The sequence below is a fragment of the Pteropus alecto genome, unplaced genomic scaffold (genome assembly GCF_000325575.1).
Source record: "Pteropus alecto unplaced genomic scaffold, ASM32557v1 scaffold196, whole genome shotgun sequence".
Taxonomy (NCBI): domain Eukaryota; kingdom Metazoa; phylum Chordata; class Mammalia; order Chiroptera; family Pteropodidae; genus Pteropus; species Pteropus alecto.
In genome coordinates this window covers 4,807,883-4,833,862 of record NW_006439717.1, presented here as the reverse complement: position 1 = coordinate 4,833,862, position 25,980 = coordinate 4,807,883, and the positions used below count along the sequence as shown (strand labels likewise).

General features: G+C 35.7%; 1 protein-coding gene across 4 annotated transcripts in view; it reads left to right on the top strand.

Moving 5' to 3' along the window:
- TMEM117 (transmembrane protein 117) overlaps positions 1-25,980 on the top strand; it is a 372,922-nt gene that overhangs the window by 55,464 nt on the left and 291,478 nt on the right. For 3 of the 4 annotated variants that reach the window (XM_006916877.3, XM_015593143.2, XM_025050288.1), the window contains one exon: positions 14,990-15,122. The exons of the other annotated variant lie outside the window; for it this stretch is intronic. In XM_006916877.3, coding sequence (XP_006916939.1) covers positions 14,990-15,122 — 133 coding nt within the window. The remainder of the gene's footprint in view (positions 1-14,989; positions 15,123-25,980) is intronic. 4 annotated transcript variants of the gene reach the window in all.

The following is a 25,980-nucleotide window of genomic DNA, read 5'->3' as shown; positions in this document are numbered from 1 at the left end:
TTTCATCGTATTTGCCTTTGTTCATAGATGACAGTCATGAATCGCTCTATAATATTGGTTTTAAGTTCAGCTCCCTCCCTCCAGCAAATTTAATTAAAACTAATTATAGGTCTACATATTAGAAAGTCTAATATCTCCTTCTTGGGATTTCCTTCTCTCACTCTACCCAAGAACCTTAGCAGTTTATACTCTAAAAAGATGGTCTGGCTGACTTCGACTCCAAGGGCAAAACGCTGATGTCTGAACAGTGTTACTGTCATTTCTTCTTCTCCTTCACACCCTGTAAGTGTTGAGTGATGCTCCTTTCAGGCCTACAGATACCCCTCAGCGGCGTCCACCAAAGCTGCTTCACACTTAGACTCCCCCTTCAGTTAATATTCCCATGAATAGCCGTTGTCCCCTACGGTCCAAGCACTGTGCCCAGTGGCTGGAAATAGAGGACAGACCAAAATCAGCTCTCTTCTATGGAGCCTGGACAATTTTTTTTTTTTTTTTTAACACTATAACCCTTTACCGACCCACCAAAAAAAAAAAAAAAAAAAGTAGCCCGGGCAAATTAAAATATGTCCATGTTCTGGGATTGAAGAAGAGAATATTGTAAAAGCCAGCCCTTTTAAGCCTGATTCATCAGCCATAGCTCTCCTCCTCTCAAGGTAACTTTGTTTCTAGAGTTTCATTACCCTCCTTTGCCACTTGACCTTGTGAGTCCACCTGATAAGTCATCCTAACTTCAAATCTTTGTGCTCCTTATGCAAAGTGATCTACATCCTTTTCAGTGACCAGCTTTGCATAGCCAAACACTCTTGCCTGGTCACAACAAGTTTCATTGTACTTTAGCTTCAGGATAATGGCTATCTGCTGGCCCTAGAATCGGCTAATTTAGAGGACTGCTCAGGTAAGGCCTAAGGGATGGTTTGCTTCTATTATTAAGGAAGGAAGAAGGGAAGGAAGAGAGGGAGGAAGGAAGGAAGGAAAGAAAAAAGGAAGGAAGGAAGGAAGGAAGGAAGGAAGGAAGGAAGGAAGGAAGGAAGGAAGGAAGGAAGGTAGGAAGGAAAAAAAAGAGGAAAATAATTCAGTAGTGTTTACTGAGTATGTAATGTCCTCATATAGCGGACAAGGGGTGAGAGTAAGGAAAGACTTTGTCTTTTAATTTAGTAGGAAGATGTGACCACGTTTCACTGTTACTGCTGCAGACTTTACTGTTCCCCCTTCTCTACCACCCCCAACAGTAGTTTAAGAACTCTCCTATTTAATCTAGAAAAGGAACTGAGGTGGCCATTATGGTAATTAGTGGCAGGGAGAGGGTGAGGACTGGGTAAGAAAAAAGAGGAAGATAAATTCATAGCAACTGCTGACTCATTCTTCTCTTCCCAGCTATATTTTAGTGCAGCCTGTTAATGCTGGCTTCTCTGGCCATCAGAAGACGGAAGGCACAGAGAGGGAAAGGTACAAGGGGAAATAGAATGGAGAGAGGGGAGGGATTCCCTGTTCCGACTATTTGCTCTTCACGGCAAGTGTTTCCCGTGACTTAATGCCAATCAATCTAATCTCTGTTTTCTTAAAAATTATTGCTTAAATCATTAAGCTAATCAAGAACATCGTGTAGAATTTAGAAAATGTAGCAAGGTCAAAGAAGAAAAATTCTCTTGCTATCCCGCCATCTAGAGAGCACCACTGTTAATATGTTTTCTTAAAAATATGAATTTATAAAACATGAACTTACATTGTGTATTCAATATTTATCATAACTCCTTCAGGTCATTTAATGTCATTTATAAATACATTATAATGTCTGCATGATTTTATCACCTTATTGCACCATGATATTTGGTTGAACATTTAGGATGTTCATAGGATGCTGCCTTTATTTTACTGTTTATATCACTTCTATGTGAACATCTTAGTCCATAAATCTTTGTCAGAAAGACCATGAAGTGTCATTGCATTACTGCTGCTGGAATAGCCAACTCCTGGATTCTGATGGTGCTCTCTGTTCAGCAAATAGGACTAAAAAGTCAAAAGTTATTTATTGCAGCTTTCTTACTCCATCGCAGGACTCATCTATTTCTTAGGGTTGAAGGGGCTAAACCATAAGCCAGGCAGACAAAGCTTCTGGCTCTTTTTGATTTCCTATTGGCTTCAAGTTGTTGTAGGCTTCTCCTCTGATGTTAGATACGGTCTTAATGTTAGAGCCTACACTCCCCTCTGCTATTCCTCCCAGTGCTCCGTCCTTTTTTCCTGCTACAATTAGATCCTTATTAAGTTTGCAACCTCCTAGAGCATATCCAGATTATCTGCCACCACTTAGTTAAGACCTTCTTTGCTCAGTTGTAGATGTCATGACTCGTAAGCAGAGATCAAATCTGATTTAGTTATACAGAGATTAATGATAATAATAATAATAATAATAATAATAATAATAATAACAACAACAACTCACCTTTAGTGCATGCCATGTGTCAGGCACTTGAGTAATCCTAACAGTGTAATCCTAACAATAGTCTTTGACATGGTTAATGCTATTACTCTCATTTGGCATATGAAGAACTAAAGACAGGGAGAGGGTACATAGCTGGCTCTAGGCTGCCTCAATGGGCAGTGTCTAAACTTTGGATGTCTGTCTCCTGAGCCCTTACTCATTTTCCTTATTATAAACATGTGTATAGCTTTTTAGCTTCATTTATTTATTTTTTAAAGTTCCTGAGCTAAAATAAAACCAGGAAGTTCATAATTCTCACCTGAATTTTCAAACCAATTATTTTATTCATTTTGAATTTTAGTTTTTTTTTGGTTTTTGTTTTCTTTTTTTTAAATTATTATTTATGCCTACAGCACTCGGTCTTCCTAGGCGGTCTCCCTCCCAAGTACTAACCAGGCCCGACCCTACTTAGCTTCTGAAATTAGACATTGGGCTTGTTCAGGGTGGCATGGCTGTAGACCATGGACCATGGCTCCATTGGGGCACAAACCCAGGACCTTGTGCATGTAAAGCAGATGTGCTAACTGCAACATTATGGAACCACGTCCGAATTTTAGGTTTATTTTAGATTTTTTATCAGGCATAAAACAAAAATTTTTATGAGAATTTATAAACTCATAGAATGTTGGAGCTGGAGTGAGTGATCTCAGCAATGCCCTTGTCCTATCATCTAGTTATATAGACTTAGCTTGTAATGTAAGACATTGGCTGGTTAAGGTTGATTTAGATTTCTGTTCTGATCTGTAGTTTCTGTTCTGTTCTCTGTTCCAGTTGCCCAGTCTATGGCATTGGGTCATCCTCATGAGTTTCTTAGATTTATATCTTCGTGTTTTTCTCTAGAGGGTAGGAAAATCCTTCAGTTTCTGTTTCAGCTCCACAAGAACACTCTTATCAAGGACACAGCCTGTGATGGAACATAACTGTCAGACACACTCACAGTATTTGACAAAAATATTGCCTACATGCTGCCACAGAACTCCCGGCAAGGGCTGTGACAATGACTGTTACAAGGGACATCATTCTGTCCTTGCCTGGAACATTTCTTTTTTTTATGATTTGCGACAGTGCCCTTTTTGTCTATGCAGGCTCCATCTGGTGTAGTCCAGTTAAAACTGATGATTAGTTTTACAATATCAGCGATCATACTTTTTGTTCCATTTTTAGAATATCTCTTGCAGGGATTTTTTGACTTCTCTTTTTGAACTTATCATCAAATTCTTACAAAGGTTAACAGCAAAATTTTCAGTGCCAACCTCATTTGAGAATTAATCACTGCCTAAGCAAAAGGTTATTTCACCATGATAATCCTTTTGGACAGCTTTGTATAACTGAGTAGTTAGTTAGTTAGAAGCTACTTCCGATTTTATTTTTCAAGATAAATGCTTTCTGGGCTCTAAACCTTTTCTTCAAATTCTTCCACCCTCCTTTCTTCTTCACTCTCTCCCTCCCTCCCTCCCTTCCTTCCTATTTTCCTTCTTTCCAAACTAATTCGATGTTTGCTTAGTACAATACCTCAAGTGGGTCTTGTTGCCCTTGGCTCTATGCTTGCCTCCTGAAAAGTAGGAATTATCCTCCAGTCTACTGAGTTCCACAGCAGTCTGTCTTAATCAGGACTTAAAATCACTTTAACATCCTCACCATGCTTCTGAAAATGGTTTCTTCAATCTCAGTTGACCATCTACACACTAAATCCTCTTTCCTATCTTTATTGACTTAAATCTGTATAATTTGATACAGTTAACTGTAATTGAAATTTTCTTATCTAATTTTCATGATAAACATTATCTACTATATCACTCTGCTTCTTTTTGTTTTTTTTTGTTATACTGGTTCTTTAACTTCCAGTTTTCTTCAAGTAGCAAGTAAACCCGCTTCTATAGTTCAGAAACTCTGGTGTATGTCTCTAGCTCTTGTCTCTATTCCCTTCTTTTCTCCTCATTTTAACTCTCTCTTTTGGTGGCTTTATTTGCTCTTAAGAATTTACGGATTAGCTCTAGGTTGATGCAGGCAAGTTTATATCTCTTGGGCCAACATCACTCATAATATTTCCATTTCTCTTAGGACCTCTCCATTTTGATATTTTATGGGAACTCCAGATTCAGGCTATGATTCTTTCTCTCCACAGCATCCCCACCCCAGCAGTCAATCTCTGTATCTTCTCCTTTTCTGTTACTGCCATTACTGTTTCCTGTTTTCCTGAGTTTGAAATGCTGAATCCATTCTCTGACCTCTCTCTCCCTTACACTCAATAAGCTATCAGTTACCAAATTTTATAGATTTTATTCCTTAAATGTCTTTGTACCTCTTCCTCCCCCCCACCCCACTTTTTACTCCTTTTGCCATCATATCATTTCAAACCTTGAGTGCTTTTTAGTAAAATGCTAATATTTCATTAGCATTTTAAGGTTCATTCTTTACAGTGTGGATAACTTTGTTTAAAGTTACCTTCTAAAGCAAAATGCAGAGAGATCTTCTGTTTGGAAACAATTATTCATTATATTCAAAATTAAGTATGATATTTAGCCAGATATATGAAGTTTTCTGCAGTCTGACCCTAATTTACCTCTGCTTTTCACTCCTGTAGTCTGCTCGTTGTATCTTACACTGTTTGCTTTTTGTTAGCCCTTGAGCAATATTATACTTTCCACATCTACACTTTTACTCATGTTTTCCTCCATAACTGGAATCTTGGCTCCAGTTATAATAAACCTGCCCACTTTTTCATCTTTTATCTAATAACTTTATTGATTCTGTTAAAATAATGTGATCTTTTCTCATTTGAACCCTATAGCATTTCTTGTTTTTCTGTATAACTTTTCTTATTGACTCCTCATTTATACTTTTGGTTTAATTATGCTTAACAATTTAAATATCTGTGTGATTTTGTAAGACAAAGGCATTACAATAAGGCAACTAATTTCGTGAATTTATGTTACCATGACATCATCTTATTTATTATTATGTTCTACTTGGCCTGAAAAATCACCTTCGTTTTGAAGTTTTCTTGATCAAGCCATGTTAGTTTGTTAACCTTACGTTTGCCTAATTTATTGGAATCTCTTTATTGTGACTTCAAACAGTCTAGGTGCCTTGCATAAGTATAAAAGTTGGAGCACATGAAAATGTTAATTGGTGTCTAGGTGGTTGTAGTTTGTCTTTCTATAGAAAGTTCAGTTGTTCTCATCATTGATGTTTTTAATTCCTTTAAAAGGCCCCAATAAGAAACACCACCCTTCTTTGCTTGCTTTGAGTAAATTAAGAAATAAGACAGAAATAAAGCCTATGGTGACCGAAACATTACCTCTATTGTGGAAAACTGTAGTGAGAATGTGGCTTCAATCTGCAGGCAAGGGGACTTCCTAATGCTAAACTCCAGAATTAAGCAGGCTTCCCCAGCTCCTGGCAGGACTATATTGACACATCTCCTGCAGAGAAGCAGAGCAGAATTTGGGGTGCCTTCCAGGAGAGACTTGGTCTTTAGAGAAAAAACGCTAAGCGACACACCAATTTTCTTCTTCCAAAATGATCAATTGTGTAAGTCATTTCCCCCGGAAGTGGAGAGAGCTTGGGCGTGCTATAGCTGGTGGAACATTCTCTATCAGATATGAAACAACCTGGACTAGGGACTAGCTATTCCTCCTAGCAGTGGTAAACCTCTGTGATAATCTGACCATTAAAAAAAAAATGGTATGACTAGTTATAATGGATTTATCTCAACATATTTAATAAAAGGAACAGTTGAGATATCAGGCAATGTTTTGCATTTAACTTCTATCTAAGCGTGCAAACTAGGGTAGCACCTGGTCACCCATCGGCAGTTCCACAATTGTGACACTGATTTCCAATGTGCTCCTACAATGGGTATCCCTATTTTATCTTAAGTGTTCATGATAAACCACATCTAGCCTGTTACAATATCAATATTCTTCACCACAAACACATTGTGAGTTGTTACTTCCTCCAGGCATTGAAAAAAACTATTTTTAAGAATGTACAAGAGGATAATTCAAATGAGATTATATTCGGAATGTTTTTCCTACTAATCTCTCGGAAGTTGCTGTTTGCATATTTCATTAAATTTAAAAAAAATTTTCTGTCATAATTTCGAATTAGTATACTATAAAAATATTCAATTTCATTTTGTGTAGTCTTCTAACTGCATTGAGGACAGACAGTTCTTTGAACTAAAAGTATTGAGAAATATACCAGTATTCTAACCACAGATATTTTTATGCACTTATATATGGAAAAATAAACGTCAGTAATATTCAACAGTGATTAAATCATAGAGAGATACAGTTGTGATGTTGAAGATGGGAAAGCAATTTATACTATATAAATATTAAAGTATAGCCATCAAAGGTTAGGATAATGATTAAATAACCTGCTCTTTAATAGAACACTTATAATACAGCCTAGAAGACCATGACACTATATGAGTTTCTGTTAAATAAGAACTAAATAAAATAGTGGATTCAGTAGAAGCAGGATTTCAAGCAAAAATGGTACTGTGAATTCTAATGGGCTGTATATCTTTATCTCTTTTCTATAAATGCAGTTTGTTGGTCACCCAGAGAGTGGTGTGGCTCCTTATTTGTTTTGTTTGTTTATTCTTTTTATATCTTAGATAAGTTATGAATCTCAGTAGATTAAAATTTGGAAGCACTATTGCCTACATGTTTAAAGACAGAAGAACCTTAACATCTAAATTATAATGCATCGTTATTCGTTCCATTTGTACAGATACTGATCTTCTAAAATAACTCATATCTATTATTTTATTGTTAATGTAAGGATTGAAACTCTGCCTAAAAGGATATAAAATATGGTAAAAATGTGATATGTGAATTATAGTAGAAATCAGAAGAAAATATCATTAGTGACATTTATTACACAAAGGTTGCCCTTTAAAATTATTCAATTATTTTGAGGCTTTCATGCTATGAAGGTTATTTTTATAAAGGTTCTTGTGCTCTGTTATCATAATGTCAGATACTTTATTAAGATAAAGTAACCATTTACACTATGAATATTATACTTTATTTCTGCTTCGTAGTCTCAGACCTTTCCTCATAAAATCGTATATAATGTTAGAATTTGTTATTTTCATCTTCAGATTCTCAAGTGACTCCTATTAGCTTTCAGAATAATTATAGAGGCTAGAGTTATTTATTGCTATGTAACAAAATTTCCCCAAATTCAGAGACTTGTGACAACAACATACATTAGTGATCTCACACGGTTACTCTGGTGAAGAATTTGGGAGCAGCTTGGCTGGTTCTGCCATGGCCTGTCTCATGAGGTTGCTGTCCACATATTGTCCAGGGCTATGATCATGAGAGAGCCTGACTGAAAACCTTTCTTCCATGATGGCTCCCTCAAATGGATGGCATTTTGTGCTAGTGGTTGGCTAAGAGCCCTCAGTTTCTAACCAACTGAGCTGCAGGGGTTTTTTTTGTTTTTTGTTTTGAAATTGGTAAACCTATAAATGGAATAGATAGAGAAATTAGCAAGTTTTCAAGTATAAGAAACAGTCTGAAAGAGTTACAGGACTTGTAGAAAGCTATGAATGAAAACCAAGTTCTGGAGAGAAGAAAGGAATCAAAGAGAGAGACTTGAATACATGGATACGGATTATAGGAATATTGGAAATGTGGGTGACATGGCAGAATTTTGGCCTCTGGCCTGTTTTGCCTTCTCAGTATTTACTGTTGTGGGAGAACCAGACCCTCCTTTCCCCTCCACCCCACCTGTGATCAGGGAGCTGGTGTCCAAACCTTGTGACTGAACAGGATTCAGCCTTCAGGGGATTAGTCTTGACTATTTAAACTTTCCTTTGTAGTTTGATCAGTATAATGCCTGATTGTAAATGAAAACCTACTTTAAATGTGTTAAGTATTATTTTTAAAAACTGGTATCACTATAATGATGGCGTAAAAATTTAATAATGAGTGATTATATTAATTTTTAATAACAGGGAGCTGTATTTTCTATTGTCCATTTCAAAATACAAAGTTGTGATAACAGCCTATACTATTTATGAAAATATTTTATTTGCTCTTACTTTTTAAATGGATTTTGACCTTAAAATGCTATTTAATATTGTTTCACTTAGTACATATTTAGAAAATAAAGAACAAATTGATTTCATCAGCATTATGGGATATTACAATGCGTATGCAGTAATTAAGTATGGTGCTAAATCTTATCTTGTGCTACAAGCTAAGATGTAATGTTAATTTAATATTCTCATCATTCGATTGCTAGTTGCTCTTTAAAAGGAAAAATAACAGATAGTAGTAAATGAATATCTTCTGTTTCCTTTTGGAATCAATGTTTATTTTGTCCTGAGCAATATTAAACAGTTTAAGTCAATTAATCCTAAGGATAGTCTAATGGAAAGAGCTATATTACAATAGTAAAATATAGTATTTGGACTTGCTCAATAAAATGGAAGGTTTGTCACTGTTTTTTTTTTTTTTTTCCCTGTGGAGAATATTTTATATGAACATGTGTTTATTTGATAAATATATATTTTACTAAAAATTTATTATACTACATACACTTTTGAAATTGTCATTCAACTCTAGATTTGAAAATGCTATTATTTTTGCTGAGTTTGTAACCATTGTTTTATTTTCCTTTCTTCTAGAACCTCTTTTGAATTGCATATTGTTTGTAATTACATATTTTTACTATCAAATGGGATATTTTAATTCTTAATTGTTGATTTCTGTCAAACTTAGTGAATCACAAACATTTTCTATGTAAGCTTCTACTCCTAATAAAAAATGATAACATCTGTTCAGTGTTTTTAAAGTCTTTTTGTATACTGAAATAACAAGATTTGATCTGAATATTAATGGACCGGTACCCTTAGGGCACACAAGTTTTATGATCTTATACTTATATAAAGCCGTGTTTGTCTAAGGGAGAACATCTTTTCTCCCTAACGGTATTCTGGTGTGTCTTGTTGGATAACTTTCTTTGTTGATGTCCCACCCATGGAATAATTCTCTTATTTTGTTTACTTTTATTCCATTGCCATTTTTAATTAGTAAGTCTTAAAATCATATTATGTTCTTATAAACTATAAGTTTACATGAATTAGTCATGAATACTTATTTTAGTCTGATTGGAAGTGAAGTTCGATTAATTGTCAAGTGTTCTGATCCAATTTCATTTGATCTTTTATTCTCTTGTTCTATGCATAAGAAATAGGACTTAAATTTCTTAAGTATTCTAATATTTAAAATGTTAAATATTAACTTGGTTTTTAAAGCATCTTATTAGTGTATTACTTTGGGTTATTTTATATATTAGAGAGAAGTATGACATTAAAACATAAAAAAAAACACTTTGTCTCTTAGTGGCAAGGATAATTTCTTTTTTTAAACTAAAAGTCTTTTGAGTTAGCAGACTTTAATTTTTTACTGACAACGAATCCTACAGTCCTAGAGATGGACTGGATCATAAAAGTCAGGTAATAAATTATACCTGGCTAGTGGACATTCCTCCTTGTTTGCACTGAAGGGAACTTACTACCTCCTTAGTCCATCCTATAAGCTCTTTCTGATGATTAGTCCCATATATGAAATATTTCACAATGACGATGACTTCCTAGAGGATATCATCTCTGACTTGTATTTTAAGGCCCACGGGACATACAGGAGTTAGTGGCATGATGGGGAAGGAAGAGTATCCCAGGCAGAGGGTTCAGCACTAACACAAGAAACTGCATTCTGTTCAGTACTGATGGAACTAGAGTGAAAGGTAGGGAATGGTGAGACGGGAGAGATAAGCTTCGGTCAAATCAAGTAGTGCCTTCTATATCACATTAAGGAACTTGAATTTTATACTATAGAGGAAAGCTGATCATTGACAGGTTTTAAGTGAAGGGGAGATGTGACCATACTTGTATTTTGGTTAGATTTATTGGCTATATGGAAGGTGGATTTGAGATAGAAAAGGCTAGAGTAAGGAAGACCAGTTAGATTGTTGTAATAATTCCATTAAGAGACAATGGGAACCCAAATTATGAGAGAAGAGTTTGGATGTAAGGTTGTAAAATAATAGGACTGTTGGTTGAAATGGAAGGTATGCAGGAAGGAAAAAATCAAGAATGACTCTTACCCTGAGTTATTTTGAAAATAAAAAGATGGTAAAGTCAGAAGTAGGATTGGATTTAGAGATGGGAATGGTCAGATTTGAGATATGGGTATATTAAATACTGGAGCAAGGAATGGGTAATTTGAATTTCCTTTTGTAAATTGAGTTTGAATTGGCAGTAGTACGTTCAGGAAAAGAGTGGGCAGGTGACTCAGTCTGAAGCTCGGAAGGAAAAATCTGCTGGAGGTACTGGATGTTAAACCCACGGAAGTGAATTAGACCATGTAGTGAAATGATAAAGACTAAGACTGAAGACAGATCATCATTTATGGGACAAATGGAAGAAACGATGATCAAAAAGGTGACTGAGAATAATTAGGAAATTAGAAAAAAGAGCAAAGAGTATTTGATATTAGAGAAGCCAAGGAAGTAGTATCAAAAAGAAAGAGTGAACAACCGCTATGTAACCTAGATGCCTACAAGTTAAAGGCCCTGTATATGTTTACTGGATTTGGTAATGGTGGGTTTTTAACATTTGCCAGAACAATTTTAGTAGAATTTGCATTGCAAGTAAGATCTCAGTGGATGCAGGTAATGAAGATTGCTCTTTCTTGAAGTCTGGATGAGAGAGGGGAAGGAGAATAGATGGTAGTTCAAGGACATGGGGTCAAAAGAGCATTGTTTTTAGGATGGACTTAAGAGGCTTTAGAAGCAGAGGGAAATGAACCAGTAGAGAGAGAAAGACTGGAAATAAAAAGGTGAGAAGAGACGACTGATGGAGCAGGGCACAAAAAGAGGGGAGGATATGGTTTTCAAAAGGCACAGGTGGGATCTTTTGTAGAAGTACTGCATCCTCTGAGAAACAAAGGAAGGAAGTAGGAATAGCAGTAAAGCTAGATAAATAAATGGATGAAATGATGCTCAAAAAGTGGGCAGGTATTTGAAGGAAATGATGTTTGGTGGCAGCAATATTTCTTTGAGATTGGAACCAAAGTCATACTCTGAGAGTGAAAGAGTCTTAGTGGGAGCTTTGAGGTGAAATTTGAAATTTGCTGAGGAGAATGGGAAGGAGAATTGACAAGGACAAGGAAAAGCATTAATGTGCAGGGCTGTGGTAGCAGCTAAAGTTGGGGATCCTGATTATGCAGTGGCTTATCAACCCATTTGAGTAACTTTTTCCCACAGCAGTTTACTGAAGTCAGAGAAAGCCAGTTGTAGCTCTGTGTTAGAGTTGGAGTTTTGCCGGGCAAGTATAAGACACATACGGAGTGCAAAGGAAACAAGGGTGTTGGGGTAAAGAAAAGCTGATAAGGAAACAGAAGTTTCATGCTGAATGGAAGGGAATAGCGCTCAAGAGCTGGCTAATAGGGAAAAAATGGGGAGGAGGTAAGGCTTTTAAAGAACTGATGGGCTCCACAGGGCTCAGAGGGCAGGTGTTGTAGTAGCCAGATCTACAAACGTAGAGGATTTTTAGTCACAGTGAATATTGCGTATTTGTTCATTTGTGTGTCCCTTCATTTCTTATCCATCCGACAATTATTTATTTAAGACATGCTACGTACCAGTGCCCTGGAGATGCCAGTGTCGAAGAAGACAAATATGGTCCTCACTGCATTACAATTTATAGACAGGTTTGCACAGAAGTAGACAACAAATTATACAGTCTTGGGCCTTAAGTCTTCTGAGTTTGAGTGGTCTGGGTGATGACTGCATCATTGCCAACAAGATGTATTATCTCATATTTTACTTGTAGAATTTTTCTTTTGGAAGACTTGAGGGCATACGATCCAAGACAGATTTTTATTAATAACATAAATATATGCTCAGATTTACAAATATATCTCTGATTGAAATAAAAGTCATTTATGATCTTGTCAGAAATTTACCCCTCTCAGTGTTATCTTTTACTTCTGTTGACCTGTAAGGACTATTTTCACTCAGTTATCTCCTAAAACTCCTCTAAAGGAAACTGTTATAAAATTCTGAATTCTGTGACTTATAGGAAAGGTGGAATATAATTTATTGTCCCAACCAGTATGCATAAGAAGGGAAAGGACACCATGAATAATTATCTCAAGACAACAATTATAAACCACTGTTGTCCTAAGCAAACCAAATGTATGGACACACTACAGGGCAGAGACAGCACATTTTCATGTGACGTTCTCAGGTAATTTTGACATTCTTGGTTTGATGTGATTCGACTCAACATTTGGGTCACACCAGTTCTGGCTTGAAATACTGCAGCACTTTTATTGTGTTTCAAGTGAATTTCAAGCCGTGTTAACCTGCCATTTTGTGCTAATGACTTTAATGACTGAAATTAGTGCCAGACAATGGCTTGGCAATGACAGCATAAATGGTACTGTCACATTTCTCTTTTTATTAACTGTATTATTTCAGCCAGTGTGCAGTTAAGTCACTACATTTTATTTGCAAAGCTCTCTCAAATCGCCAGCATTATTATTTGACTTTTAAAGTACATCCATTAGTGAATTTTTTGACATATACATATGTTAAGACAGAAATTCACATTTAAATTTTCAAGGAGCTCTAATTGCTGGTCTTCACAGTTCTTCAAATAGGTTTTGGTGTGAAGCTGCTAGGACCAGCAGCAAAGGGGACTTTGAACAAAGAGAGCCCGCCAGTCTAAAATAAGGTCACACTTTCAACAAATACTCAAATGATGATTGACTTCAGATACCTTTCTGCCTTACTGATAGCTGTATCTCTAGCACCTAGAACTATGGCTGGCATGTAATAAGCACACATCAAATATTTGTTCAATGAATAAATAATATTCTTTACAGTTTGCTTTATCATATTTATGGCATGTGCTTTTTTACTCTCAAGCATTTTGTGCTTAATGTCTATAATATTCCGGTCAATGTGTTGTGTGGAGACTTGCAATTCCCTTGCTTTCGGTAATTATTGATTCAGTTAATCAAATAAGGTCGTAATTTGCAGTGCTAGTATTGTTCGCTTCAGTATAAAGTTTTCCACATTCTTCTTTTAGTTACTCACATTCCCCCTGACATTCAGATTTGTCCTTTGCTTTTCTTGTGCAACCCAAGAAACCAGATGATGTAACCAAATCTCCCTTTTAGTTTTTTGCTCTATTTAAAGTTTTAGCTAGAGTAATGTTTCTGTTAGCCTGGTTTCCAAATGAAATCTAAAATGCTATTTTAATAAAAGTGAGAAACAAGGGAAAGTCTAGTAGTTAACTCTTAAAAGATTATTTCTTCCTATGCTCAGTAACCTACAAGAGAGCTACTGTCTATCCCTAGAGAGATAATTTCCAGATGGAAATAGAAGTTTTTTCAACTTTAACTTGTCATGAATAAAATGAGAATATTTTCTCTAGTGAGAAATTCTATTATAAGACTTCAACCCTACCGTATTTTAATTGTAGTTCCTATATGTATATCATCTCCTTTATTATTATTTGATACTCTTTCTCAGGAATAGAGATAAGTATAATAGTTTATCTTAGGAGAAGCCAAGGTGACCTGTGTTCATTTTTTTCTTACTCCCATGATATTTTCATCTTCCTCACCTTTCAGAATATGAATGCCCTCATTTCTCTTCTCTACCTTTAATCTCAAATTTTTCTCTGAACTAATTCTGATATCAGTAATTTCACTTTAGTGTTCATCTTAATGCATTTTCCTCTTTGAAATATTTGCATTTTAACATTCTTTCTATTTTTAGCATTTACCTTTGTAAATGGAATTTTAGGCCCCAGATTAGAAATTATGTTTTGCTGGAAGCCACACCAAGCTCTGCAACACACGTACATCTCCCCTCTCCCAACCCACAAACTTGCGCACGTGCTTGTATGGAGATATAGATATTTCAGCTAAGAGTAAGGCTAAGTCATTTGTCACTTACGACAGAGACTTTATTTTTTCCTTTTAAGTTTTCAGGTACCTTCAACAAATTAGATCTTCACTTAAATAAGGTCTGCCTTGGTTTTATCGTCTGGTCAATACTGAGAATGGTTCTTTGGAAGCCAAAAGAAACTATATGGAATCTGTGCAATGTCTTTACCATTTACCTTAAGTAGTTTCAGATGAATAAACCAAAAACATATTTCTGAAGTAGAAAATATCAGGTAGTAGTGCTCTAATTCATTTTATTTTCATGCCAGCATAAGAAACAACCTCTGTATACTAGATTCTCATGTTGGCGTTATTTGCTTCATGATGATATAGGGGTTCATCCACAATAGTTATTTACAGAAGCGTAAAAGGACGCTATATAGTGGTTTCACCCACAAGGTAGTCCTATGGTAAAGACTTCAGAATATAGCGAGATAATAGAGATTCACTAAAACAAAGCAAAAATGTACGAATTTTCAATTATGATAGACACTGATTTCTAATAATATTTGTATTGCAGGTCAGTTGCTCCGGTTGAAAATGTTTCGAGAGGATCATGGGTCATGGATGACAATGTTCTTCAGCACAATTCTCTTTCTCTTCATATTTTCTCACATTTACAACACCATTCTTCTAATGGATGGGAACATGGGGTAGGTCATATTTCCAATTTCTATTGTGGTGAGTGTTATGTTTGAAACACATAAAAAAATCAAAGAGAATTTTTTAGTTTGTGATAATCTAGTCATCCCCGTTATAAATATTCTACCCTAAATAGGGATAATTTGTGCATTTTTCTTACTTAAGACATTTCAAGTTTTTTCTCCAAGAAGCTTTTTACAATACTTATATTGTGTTCCTTACTTTTCAGGACTTCTCTGTGGAGGTAGTTTGAGGGCAAGTACTAATTTCATTATAGTGGCAGAGTATGAGAATCAGAAATCTTACTGACTCGTATATACTAACACAATTAGTAAAGATGGGCTAAGATGAAGGTTTCAGATTTGCAATTTTATTGCTCTACAATGCCTGGTTAAATAAAAGTGTTTGATACTGGTGGCATTTTTTTTTTTTTAACTCTCTTGAGAGTTCCAACAGAGAGACCTTTGTTATAAATAGGTTGTTTTAAAAGTGGGCCACCGTGTATTAAATCCAAGGATGTGATCTATACTCATCAAATCACTAATCAAATCACTATGGCATGAAGTGCTACCAGGTAGATTGTAGATTTTTTTAAAAAACTTTCTCCAGTTGGTTTGCTCTTGTTAAGTTTTAAGAGCAGGATATAAGGAGAATGGCTTAGTCTACAGTGTTAGAAATTAGATTAGTCATAATAATAAACCACTTTAGATATTTGTGCTACATTGAAATAGTTTGTAAGGAGGGTTTTGATTTATCCTTTGTAATAGATTGGAAAATTAGGTAATAGTCTTTTCTTCTAAATGTAGTGTAGGCAAGATTGTAGGGTAGGCCAGTTCAGTAGTGCAATTACTTTGAGGTTATGTATAGATCTTAGCCACCACTGTTCAATAGTGAGAGGGATAGCTCAATTAAAAAATTTTTTTTCTCCTACCATTAAAGGAGGTGAATAGTAAAGGGAAAGCAGGTATTTCACAAGATTTATACTTTAGTCCATACTAACAAGTGGTAAATTCAAGAATGAGATTTTTATCAAATATTCGAGCTTTAGGAAGTTACTGAAATGCTTTGTAATTATTATTGGGCTTAACATGATGCCATTAAAATGCATCCATTTTTAAATGGTGAAGTTACAGACTCTAACGCACAGCTAGGCAGAATAAGCCTCAGCTTTAGAGCAGTGCCTGTACTAATGGAGTAGGTAATGGTGCTCTTGGAATTTCCGAACACAGCCAAAGGGCTAAAGAGGTATTGTGCACTCTCACCACTGGAATCGGAAGGTGAAGGGACCCATGTAGAATTTACATTTTTCAAAGCTGTTTCTGGAAACAATATATTAAATAGTATATAAAAATATCCTTTGTTTAGAAGCTGACTTTTCATCCAAAAAAAAAAAAAAGTTAGGATTGGGTGTAAATTTAGGCTAGGCCAAGTCTCTCAGTCCTTTCTTACAAAGAACTAAATCTCTAGGTTTATGTGAACAGAACCTCAGGAGTTTTAGCCAGAACTCCTTGACTTGATAAGAGTCAAATTGCCTGCTTCTAGTTTTTTCATTATGGTGAATTCCCTGAAGTAAGCACTAACTTAGGGCTTTAGCCACCTGTAGGGAGCCAAGCTGAGAGGCGGTCAGACGGAGTGGGAAAGAGATAAGTTATCTGACTGGGCTACAAGGGACCCAGGCTCAGATAATCCATAGTTCCTGCCACTCTTAGGGAAGTCTCCTCTCAGCTTTGATTCTCTTTCTACCTCTCTACAGCTCACACCACCAAAATGCTGCTATCATAACTTCTTTTATTCTTTAAGTCGCCAAAATGGAATGAAATTCATCTTCCTGTAAAGGTTTGTAGGTGAGATTTCTGCAGCAGAGAAGGCTCTGATCCTGGGCAGTGTTTCACATCGAGAGGTTTTATGAGCAACTTTCTTTTACAAGGTTGCAGGCTAGGTAACTGGAAGCCTCTCTGACTACAAAATCTGTAGAAATGCAGGAAAATATACTGCAGCCTGATCAATTCTTTTAAAATGCATAGCTGGGCTTATCCAAAGGTGAGGAAAAACCTGAGGCCAAAGATGAAGAAAAATCTGAAAACCAGGGCTGTGAGTCTGTGAAGCGACACTCTGAGACAGTGACTTAGGGACTTGAGTTTTAACTCATGTCAGGATCAGACATAAGGATTTGGTCTCGTATTAAGTGAGAAATTGAAACAGAAGCTCCTGTATTAGATGGTCCTACAGAGAAGGGTAGATTAGAAAACATGTAACCACTAGCACAAGCAGCATCTAGAAAGCATGTCTGACATATTATTGGACTTTGGGTGAAAAAAAAAAAATCTTCCAGGGAACTCACTCATAACTATAGGTGTGGTTTTTGGTTTTGATATACTTTTTTTTTTTTTTTTTTTGATTTTAGATCCCACCAAAATATCCCTGGCCATTTTTTACTTCCAATTTCAGGTTTCCACTTCTCTATGGAGCCCTCCTCTCCAATAACTTCTACTATTCCTCTGGTTCATTATGTAGAGCAATTTAGTTTTGTTTCATCTCCACTTCTGTCCATTTTGATTTATCCAGGGCTTTTCCTTCCATAATCAAAATCTTATTAATGCATTTTCTAATCAAAACAACCAGTACTCTGAGATAAATGTTGCCACCTTCTCAGAATATGAAGGGGCCGCTGCCACAGCAATTTGGTTTTGGGTTGTTTTTAAAAGACAATTGTATTTTTATCTTTTGATTCAACTGATGTTTAATTAACTATCTCTTGAGAGAGAGAGAAGGAAAGATATTCAAAGGAAAAGGGGTAAAGCAATAAAATAAGTTAAAATTAGGGTTATGTAGTCATCACAGTTTAACAGCATACTGCATTGTTTACATATAGGACTGAAGCCTCAGAAAGTGAGACATAATGGAAACATGAAATCATTTTCTTCCACAGTGATGACAGTTGATTAAAGATGATTCTAAATGAATCTCTCCCCCCGCCTCCGCCATTTTTTGATTTCCTCTGCGTTCCACTAGGTATCTTAAAGCCAATGTATTTAGAAATTTCGTATTTAGTAGAAGTAAAGAGAGATGTGCTTCAAAGTCCAGGTTGAGGTCTAAACTGATACTTTAAACCCTTTTTGAGGTTGTCTTTCGGTAGAACTTCTTAGTCATGGAATTTTAATAGCATCCATAGTATAATGTCCTAATTTAGGAAAGGCTTGCCTGGTGTTTTCAAATATCCTAATTCCCCAACAGATAACACATGATTGTGTGTAAAGAATGAAATGCTGAGAAAGTGAAGCACGTGAACCATGGTTGATGTCAATTAGAAGATTCCAAAAAGAGCCACTTGATGGCAGCAAAAGCCATGTTTTCAGCACTGATTGCCTCAATGTATTGTCACAGGCAGGCTTTCTCCCCAGAAAAAAGAATCTTTCCCCTTCTGAATTTCTAAAACTTGGTATTGAAATATTCGTCTTTCTAGTTGTTAATGGACTTTTTTGAAGAAATCCACCTAGTGAGCTCTATAATAACCACTTATTATTCTGTGATGTGCTTGGCCCCTTTTTATGTTCTAAAACAGGTTTAAATAATAGTTTCTATAAACACATTTGTACACACATATGCATTTATATGTTTGTAGGCTTATTCCAGTACAAGGATAAATATTGTGTTTAGCACTGAGGAAATTAGACACTTGACTCACTTATAAAAATTTGTTCGTGAACTGGAATTTCCAAAGACTGCATAGTATTTAGGGCAGGATATGAAGTAGCAGATGTTTTCTAGTACTAATGACAAAAAGTTTCATTTTTCCTGACACAAATCCTTTTTTTAGAGAAAGTTTTACAAATACTAATTAATACATCAGTATGTGTTAAATATTTAGGGGACAGAAGTTGAGCAATAAGACAGTGATTCGGGCAATTTTGAAAAATATATTAGTATTCATAATCAAGACCTGAAAAAGGTGAAGGTAAGTCTTAGGTTGTGGGCAGAGTGAAAACACAATAGACTCCATCTCTCTCCTCTGCTCTTTTGGTAAGTTTCAGTGAGAACTTTTGTGGAATGCTCATTAAATGTCAGAGTGTGGTGAGCATTCTCAGTGAGTGGGCTATGATAAGAGTGACTGATCTAGGGGAGGTGGCAGGAATGTTTGAAATGAACACTTAACTAAAACTTAAAATATATAGTTTCTATGTACAGAGGGGCAACAAAAGCAAGCAAGGAACTAGCCTAGACTCGTCTGTGGAAATTGTTCAAGATCTAATGATTTTTATAGTCCATGTGCACAGCTGACCTAGGCCTTAGCCTCTTATACTCTTATCCTCATTTTTAAAAGAATGACCAATACTCTGGTCCATCAGTGTGTTCACACATTGTGTCAGGAAAACTGTCTGGTTTATAGTTTCAGTTTCTGTTGCCAAAGGTATAGGTTTTAGCACATTATTTTCCCCAAAGCTGAATTACCTTTTAATGAAAAAATTCAGGGTAAAATTTCACTCCAGGCAGTACTATTTTTAAAACTTTTGCTAATGCTTTCAGATTCCTTGCTCAAACTTTTTTCCTCTTTCTGGTCACCACTGACCTATACGTAGAAGCCCTGGTACATATTTTTACTGTTAAGAACCATGATTTTCACTTGCTGTTGCTCAATCAATTACAAAATTGATTGACCTACTGCCTCATTTACACTGGTAGCTTTGGTCTAAGGAAGGAATGTTTGTGTATTTGTTTCTTTGTTTTTAAAGGTGCTAAATTTATTTTGGGAAATGACAAGAAAAAATGGAAATATCTTTAATAATATTAAACTATACAGTTTTGGTATGACCTAAACTGATAAAATTATTGAAGTACAAAGCTATCAATTTAAATTGTAGTAAATAAGAAAAAGATATTATTTTCAAAGTAATGGATATATAGGTATGGGTAAAGGTTGGAGGCCCTGGGCAGGGTTTGGGATCTGGGGTGGAGAGAAAGCTTAGCTGTAAATATTCATGAATCCTGGAAGTACTTGAGTCAATAGCTGAAAGCTTGATTGGCTGCTAATACAAGGCTGAATGCAAATTCTGCTGGAGTGGTGCTTTAAATAATTTGTTGGCTTCACTCTTAATTAGGCTAAACATTGACTTGCTTGTACGATTAATTCACAATAATAGCACAATTAATTACTAAGGCTGGGAGAAAGGGGCAGAGCTAGTTGCTGAGAATGGACTGGTGAGAAGAAAAGCTGGGAATGAATGGCTGAGTCTGGTCAAGAAGGCTGACCCAGTGGGGCACTGGAGGGAGAGAGGGAAGGTTGGTGAGAGAGAAAGGGAGGGTGGCATTCGGGGAGGGAGGGAGAGAGAGTGAGAGCGAGAGTGAGCGAGAGTGAGCAGTATGGTAATAGGGCACATTTTGCTGCTTTTAGTATTATTGTTTTCACATTACTTGGTTTTGATAATACGAAGGTAAAATAGCACAGCATATCCAAATTATCACAAGTTTACTGTTAGTGAATTGATGAAGTTTTAAAACATTAATGGAAAATACAATCAATAGTGCATCCTTTTACTCTGTGGGAGTGCATTATCTGTCCAGAATTGACATTGATTTGACACACTTAAGAGCTGTTCTGTGATCTTCGTTCATAGTTGCTTATTTCAACTCTCTCATTAAATAGTTTATTAGTTTTTTTCCGGGGAAAAATTCTGATCTAGGAAACAGAATACCTGGATTTCAGCCCCAGTTAACTACTCACTGGCAAAAATAACTTAGAAGAGTTAGACAGTTTCCTCATTTTTAAGATATGGGTTTTGTTATAGGGTTGTTATTAATATCATCATAATCATCATCATCATAATCATCATCATTAATCTAGAGGAAATGCATGCTTCTAAAGTGGAGAAACAAACTAAATTTAAGATTGCTAAAAATCTCAGTTGCCGTTAGCTTTGCTTTGTTTGGAAGGCAATGTGGTGGTAGGAGAAACAGCGTGGGCTTTTGTCCTGGCACCCCTGAGCTGTGGCCCTAGGTTAACTTGACCTTCTGAGCCTCATTTCCTCAAACGTAAAGTGGGGTTATTAGTACCTACCTTAGAATTGTCTTGACAATCAAAGAAGACAATATATGCAAAGCAGTTGATATGAATCAGCGCGTGGCGATTAATAAATGTTAATCTTGATAAATGTTAGTTTCTGTTACGATAATAGAAAATACATATTTTAGCTTCTCAAATACTTTAGCACTCAAGACATATTAGTTGTTTTAATGATAACAATCAGTACTTTGGACAATATAAAATTACATAACTTATGTCAATGATCTTATCACATTATTATACGATCACAATAATTATTATTAATTTCATGTAAAATGCCCAAGTGAATACCTAGCACTGGTAGATATTCAAAAATATTAATTTTCTGTGTCATAATTCATAATACACAATCTAAAATATATTTGAATTATGGAGTGAATTAACATATGGCTTACACAGCACCTGGTTTGAATGCTATCAAAATGCATTTTTATGAATGAACATAAACTGTTCCTTATTTTATTTTCCATCAATGAAAAGTAAATACAGAAATTAATATGATAATTCATTAGGATACAGAAGAAGAAACTAAACATATATTAAGTTACTAAATGATTACTTGCTAATTTTGACCTTTTTAAAAATATGGAAAATCTGATGGAATAATGGATAATGTCATGGGAATTAATGACATAGCATTCCATGTGTGTGCATGTGTGTATCCATTATCTAGAGACTATAAAATAATAAATATCTTTTAAGTTCTATCTCAATTCAATTTTTCCAATGATGACCACACAGGAAATAATTACTTCCCAAACATGGAAAATTAATGTATATGATAGCCTGAGGCTTAAGGTTTACCTTAAGTTATATAGTTTAATAAATCAGTAAGAGATGACCCAGCATTAGCTGAGAAAGTGACATTGCTGTGACAAGTCATCCCATTTGCAATCTATTAACCCCGTAGCTATTCCCGAGGGATTGAGGAAAAACAATAAACAAAATTCTATTAATAAAATATTTTATCATTCAAATAGTCCTCTTGTAAGGTAATATCAGTTGTGGCACAATTGTATGCACTACTCTGATTGCTTAGTTAGAAATGTCTACAACCTCTTTTACTCTTTTGCACCAGGTCACGAGGCTAATGCCTTTTTCATGGTGGAGATAAGTGAGCCTGCTTGCGGTCTTCTCAAAGAGAGCATCACATTGAACTGGTTACCTTCTCTCCACTTCAGTTTCTTTAGGCTACTGCCAGGGTCTCTGACATTCTAATTTTTTTCTTTTTTTAGAGAAGCAAATGTGCACGATATCGTTGGTTAAATGAGTGTCAGAACACATGGAAGAGCATGCTAATAATCACAATATTGAAATTACTTAGAACTGGGACACTCAAAGACCAATCCTGATTTAATTATAACAGCGCTTAATAAAAAAAACACTCCTATTTTACATACTTTAATATAAAAGATCAATAAAGTAAAAAAGGTTTGAAAGAAAGGGAGGTATTGGATTTTGTAGTCTACATAATTTAATTCTCTCACCCTAAAATACATATTTTAGAAGATTAGAAGGATGGTTTCTAGGTGTTTTGCAAAGCATAAAATGTTTAGCATACTGTGCAGTAACAGGAAAGAATATATATATCATGTACAAAATGTTTATATTCTTTCAGCAAAAAAGAATTAATAGATCTTTGGCTTCATGATTGTCTATATACTATCTCTATATACATATTCCATTATTTTTATATGTCATAATATATATATTACATGTAATAGTATAAATTATTCAATATATTATAAGAAATATGTGTGTATATATGTATAAATGTCCTTTTTTTAAGTTATCAAATCTAATTAAACGAGTTAATATTAAACCATTTAACTTTTATCAGAGAGTTCAATGTGCAAATTAAATCTAAGCATCCAAAATAAATTAGTAATGATAAAGTTATGAGTAACTATACAGAGATAAGACAGTAAGTGTATACTGAACCTTGCAGAAGCATCTTAATTTAATATGTGGTTACATAGTAAACCGATAAGCAGGATTTCATAAGTCTTAAACAAGCAACGGATGTGATGTATCTGTTGAGATTATGTCAAGTTAATATAGGGCCCAGCAGAAAGGAGAGAGCTAAACTAGAGAATTTCAACTTCTTAAACAATTTGAATGTCTGGAAGGAGTGGCCTTGATTATTACTTCACTATATTATCTAAAGGTGAGTCAGTTTAGGGAAAGTTTATGAAAACTTAGTGACCTAAACTAGCAAAGAAGCTAGATTTGTGCACCCATTTGGTCAATTGCTTCTAGAGAGTTTACTTATTACTTAGACCTTTCAGGCTTTAGGAGGGTTTGTAATTAAAATTCACAATAGCCATTTTTCCTTGTCTTTCTTAGGAGCAAGGTCTCAGACAGAGCCAGACCTATTGACACTGTTTGTGTTGCTGGGCTCTGCTTCACTGATGAAAAATCATTTTCCGAGTACCCACCTACCTTAGGCACCAATGACCAGTTATAGTTTAAAGACCGATCTCTTTGAGATCAAACAGGTATTGAGAGCTGGTTCAAGAAGCAGATCATGGACACGTTTGTCATAGCCAGACAATGAGTGATGACAGGTTACAAAGATGAGGCAAGAATCTAGGACTAGGAGATCTAAATCAAGATTGGCAACAAGAGGTTACCTATCATGGTTATAGACTAAACTCATAGATTACTTAAGAATGAGAATAAAGTCACAAGTTTTGGGAGATTTAATGAGCACCATAGACCTTCTTCCCTAGCCTTCTAAATTTTGTGTATACCATGAGAGAGTTTATAGACTCCATGTTGAAAGCTAGTGAAGTTTGTGTCACAAAATTAGGACATGAAACAGGACTCTCCAATGATAAGATCTTCAAACTAAAATGTATCAGTAAGTATAGGTTATTATACGTCTCAGTAACAAACAGATACAAAAATTTCAGTGGCTTTAAGACCACAAAATTTGTAGTTTGCTAACACTGCAATTTCATTATGAGTCAGATGGAGGGCTCTAATTCAAGTTACCCTGTCTCTGGGATCAAGGCTGAACTAGAGGCTATAATATGAAAGTTGCTTGTTGGTCTTGGGGGTCTCAGAGCACTAATTCAGCAAGAAACTTGGAAGTGACATACATCACTTCTGCTCACAGCTCATTGATTAGAACTAATTATTTGGCCCCATGTGAGTACAAAGGGGCTGGGAAGTGCAAACATGCCATGTACCTGGAAGGTGGAAGAACAGAAATGTTTCAGGAACAACATTACTGACTTCTCCATGGGACCACTCCAACTGCAACTGGGAAGCGGTGCTATACTTTATGATCACCTACTTTTCCTTAATATACACAGTGCCTTAAACATCTTTCTCTACCTTCTAATACACGGTGTCTTTCTTCCTATGAAGGAGAAATACAAAGTGATTTTTAAAACACATTGTCATAACTATGATTTGACATAAAAGGCATGGATGAATTTCAGATAGAAATCTAATTCTTATTCAGTTGTATATTCAATAGGAAGAAGGAAAGGTATCAAGGTTAATTAGACACTAGACCAATTGGTGGCTAGTGTGCTCTGGTTCAGTTCTTGTCTACAGTTGTATGCATTCTGATTGGTGAATACATTCATTTCAGTTGCCACATGTGTTCTAAAACCTTTGAACATCATCCCTGGTTAGTAGAAATAAATGAATTAAGTTTGTGAATTAAGGTGGAAAGATCCAGGTCAGCAGGACTTTATGAAGATATGGCTAAAACATATAATAAGTCAGAAGAATTATGAAGTTTTTTACTTCGTATGTCTATAAAATTGAGATGAGTCAAGAACACAGCCAGAATTTTGACCAATTAGAATAGAGAAGCCAACTGAGGCTGAACTTATGTACTTCTCCTGGTTTCCTTGACAACAGGGCTCCCTTCCCATGCTAGTAATATTTTAATGTGAGTGATGTAATAATTGGAGGTAGAGAAATATGTGTATAAGTTAACTTCTTCTTCTGGGAAAGTGGGGGAGGAATTTGCTAAAGGAGAAGAAGGATGAAGCCATGAGAAGAGAAGAGTTGGAATTAAAAAAAGAAAATAAGAATTAAATTGAACCTGAACTTGAAAGCTTATGGGCATATAAAAGCACATAGCAGTGTTTCTTCAACCTGACTTTAGTTGAAGCCAGGGTATACAATAAATCACACAGTTGCATATCTGCATTATCTCTCCCATCATAGCCCAGAAAAAGCACTGGCCTGGAAAACTGTGACCCCTGTAAATTGGCTTGGCTTAAAGCCGTTTGCTGTGTGGATTGCGGTGCCTGATCTTACAGGTATGCAGGAAGTTCTCATTTGCCTAGAAGGGACAAGAAGGAGTCAAAAGAGGCTTGCCAGTATTTCTCTGTGAATTTAGTTAACTTTGTTTTTCATGTTGTCTTAGGTGTATTTTGTCCTTGCCAAATATATATTTCCAAATCCTACTTAATGGTGTGAACATTTTCTGCTTTTATTAAATAGATGTCAAATGTGCACCACTGCTTGGAGGATTGAGAGTATGGAAGGTCAGCAATGAGCACTTCAGTCTTTCATTCCACTTTTCCTTCTCTGAACCTTTCTCACTAGAAAGGAAAGAATAGAGGAGGGAAAGATGATTATCTGCGGATGTTCTAGAAGAAAATCTCTCTCTCTCTCTCTCTCTCTCTCTCTCTCTCTCTCCCTCCCTCCCTCTCTCTGAGACCTTACACCGGAAGCAAACAGCAACATGGGAGTAGTCTTATGGGGAGGCCCACATGGTGAGGAACTGTCCCCAAACAATAGCCAGCAAAGACCTGAGGCCATGTGAGTGAGTTTGCAAGCAC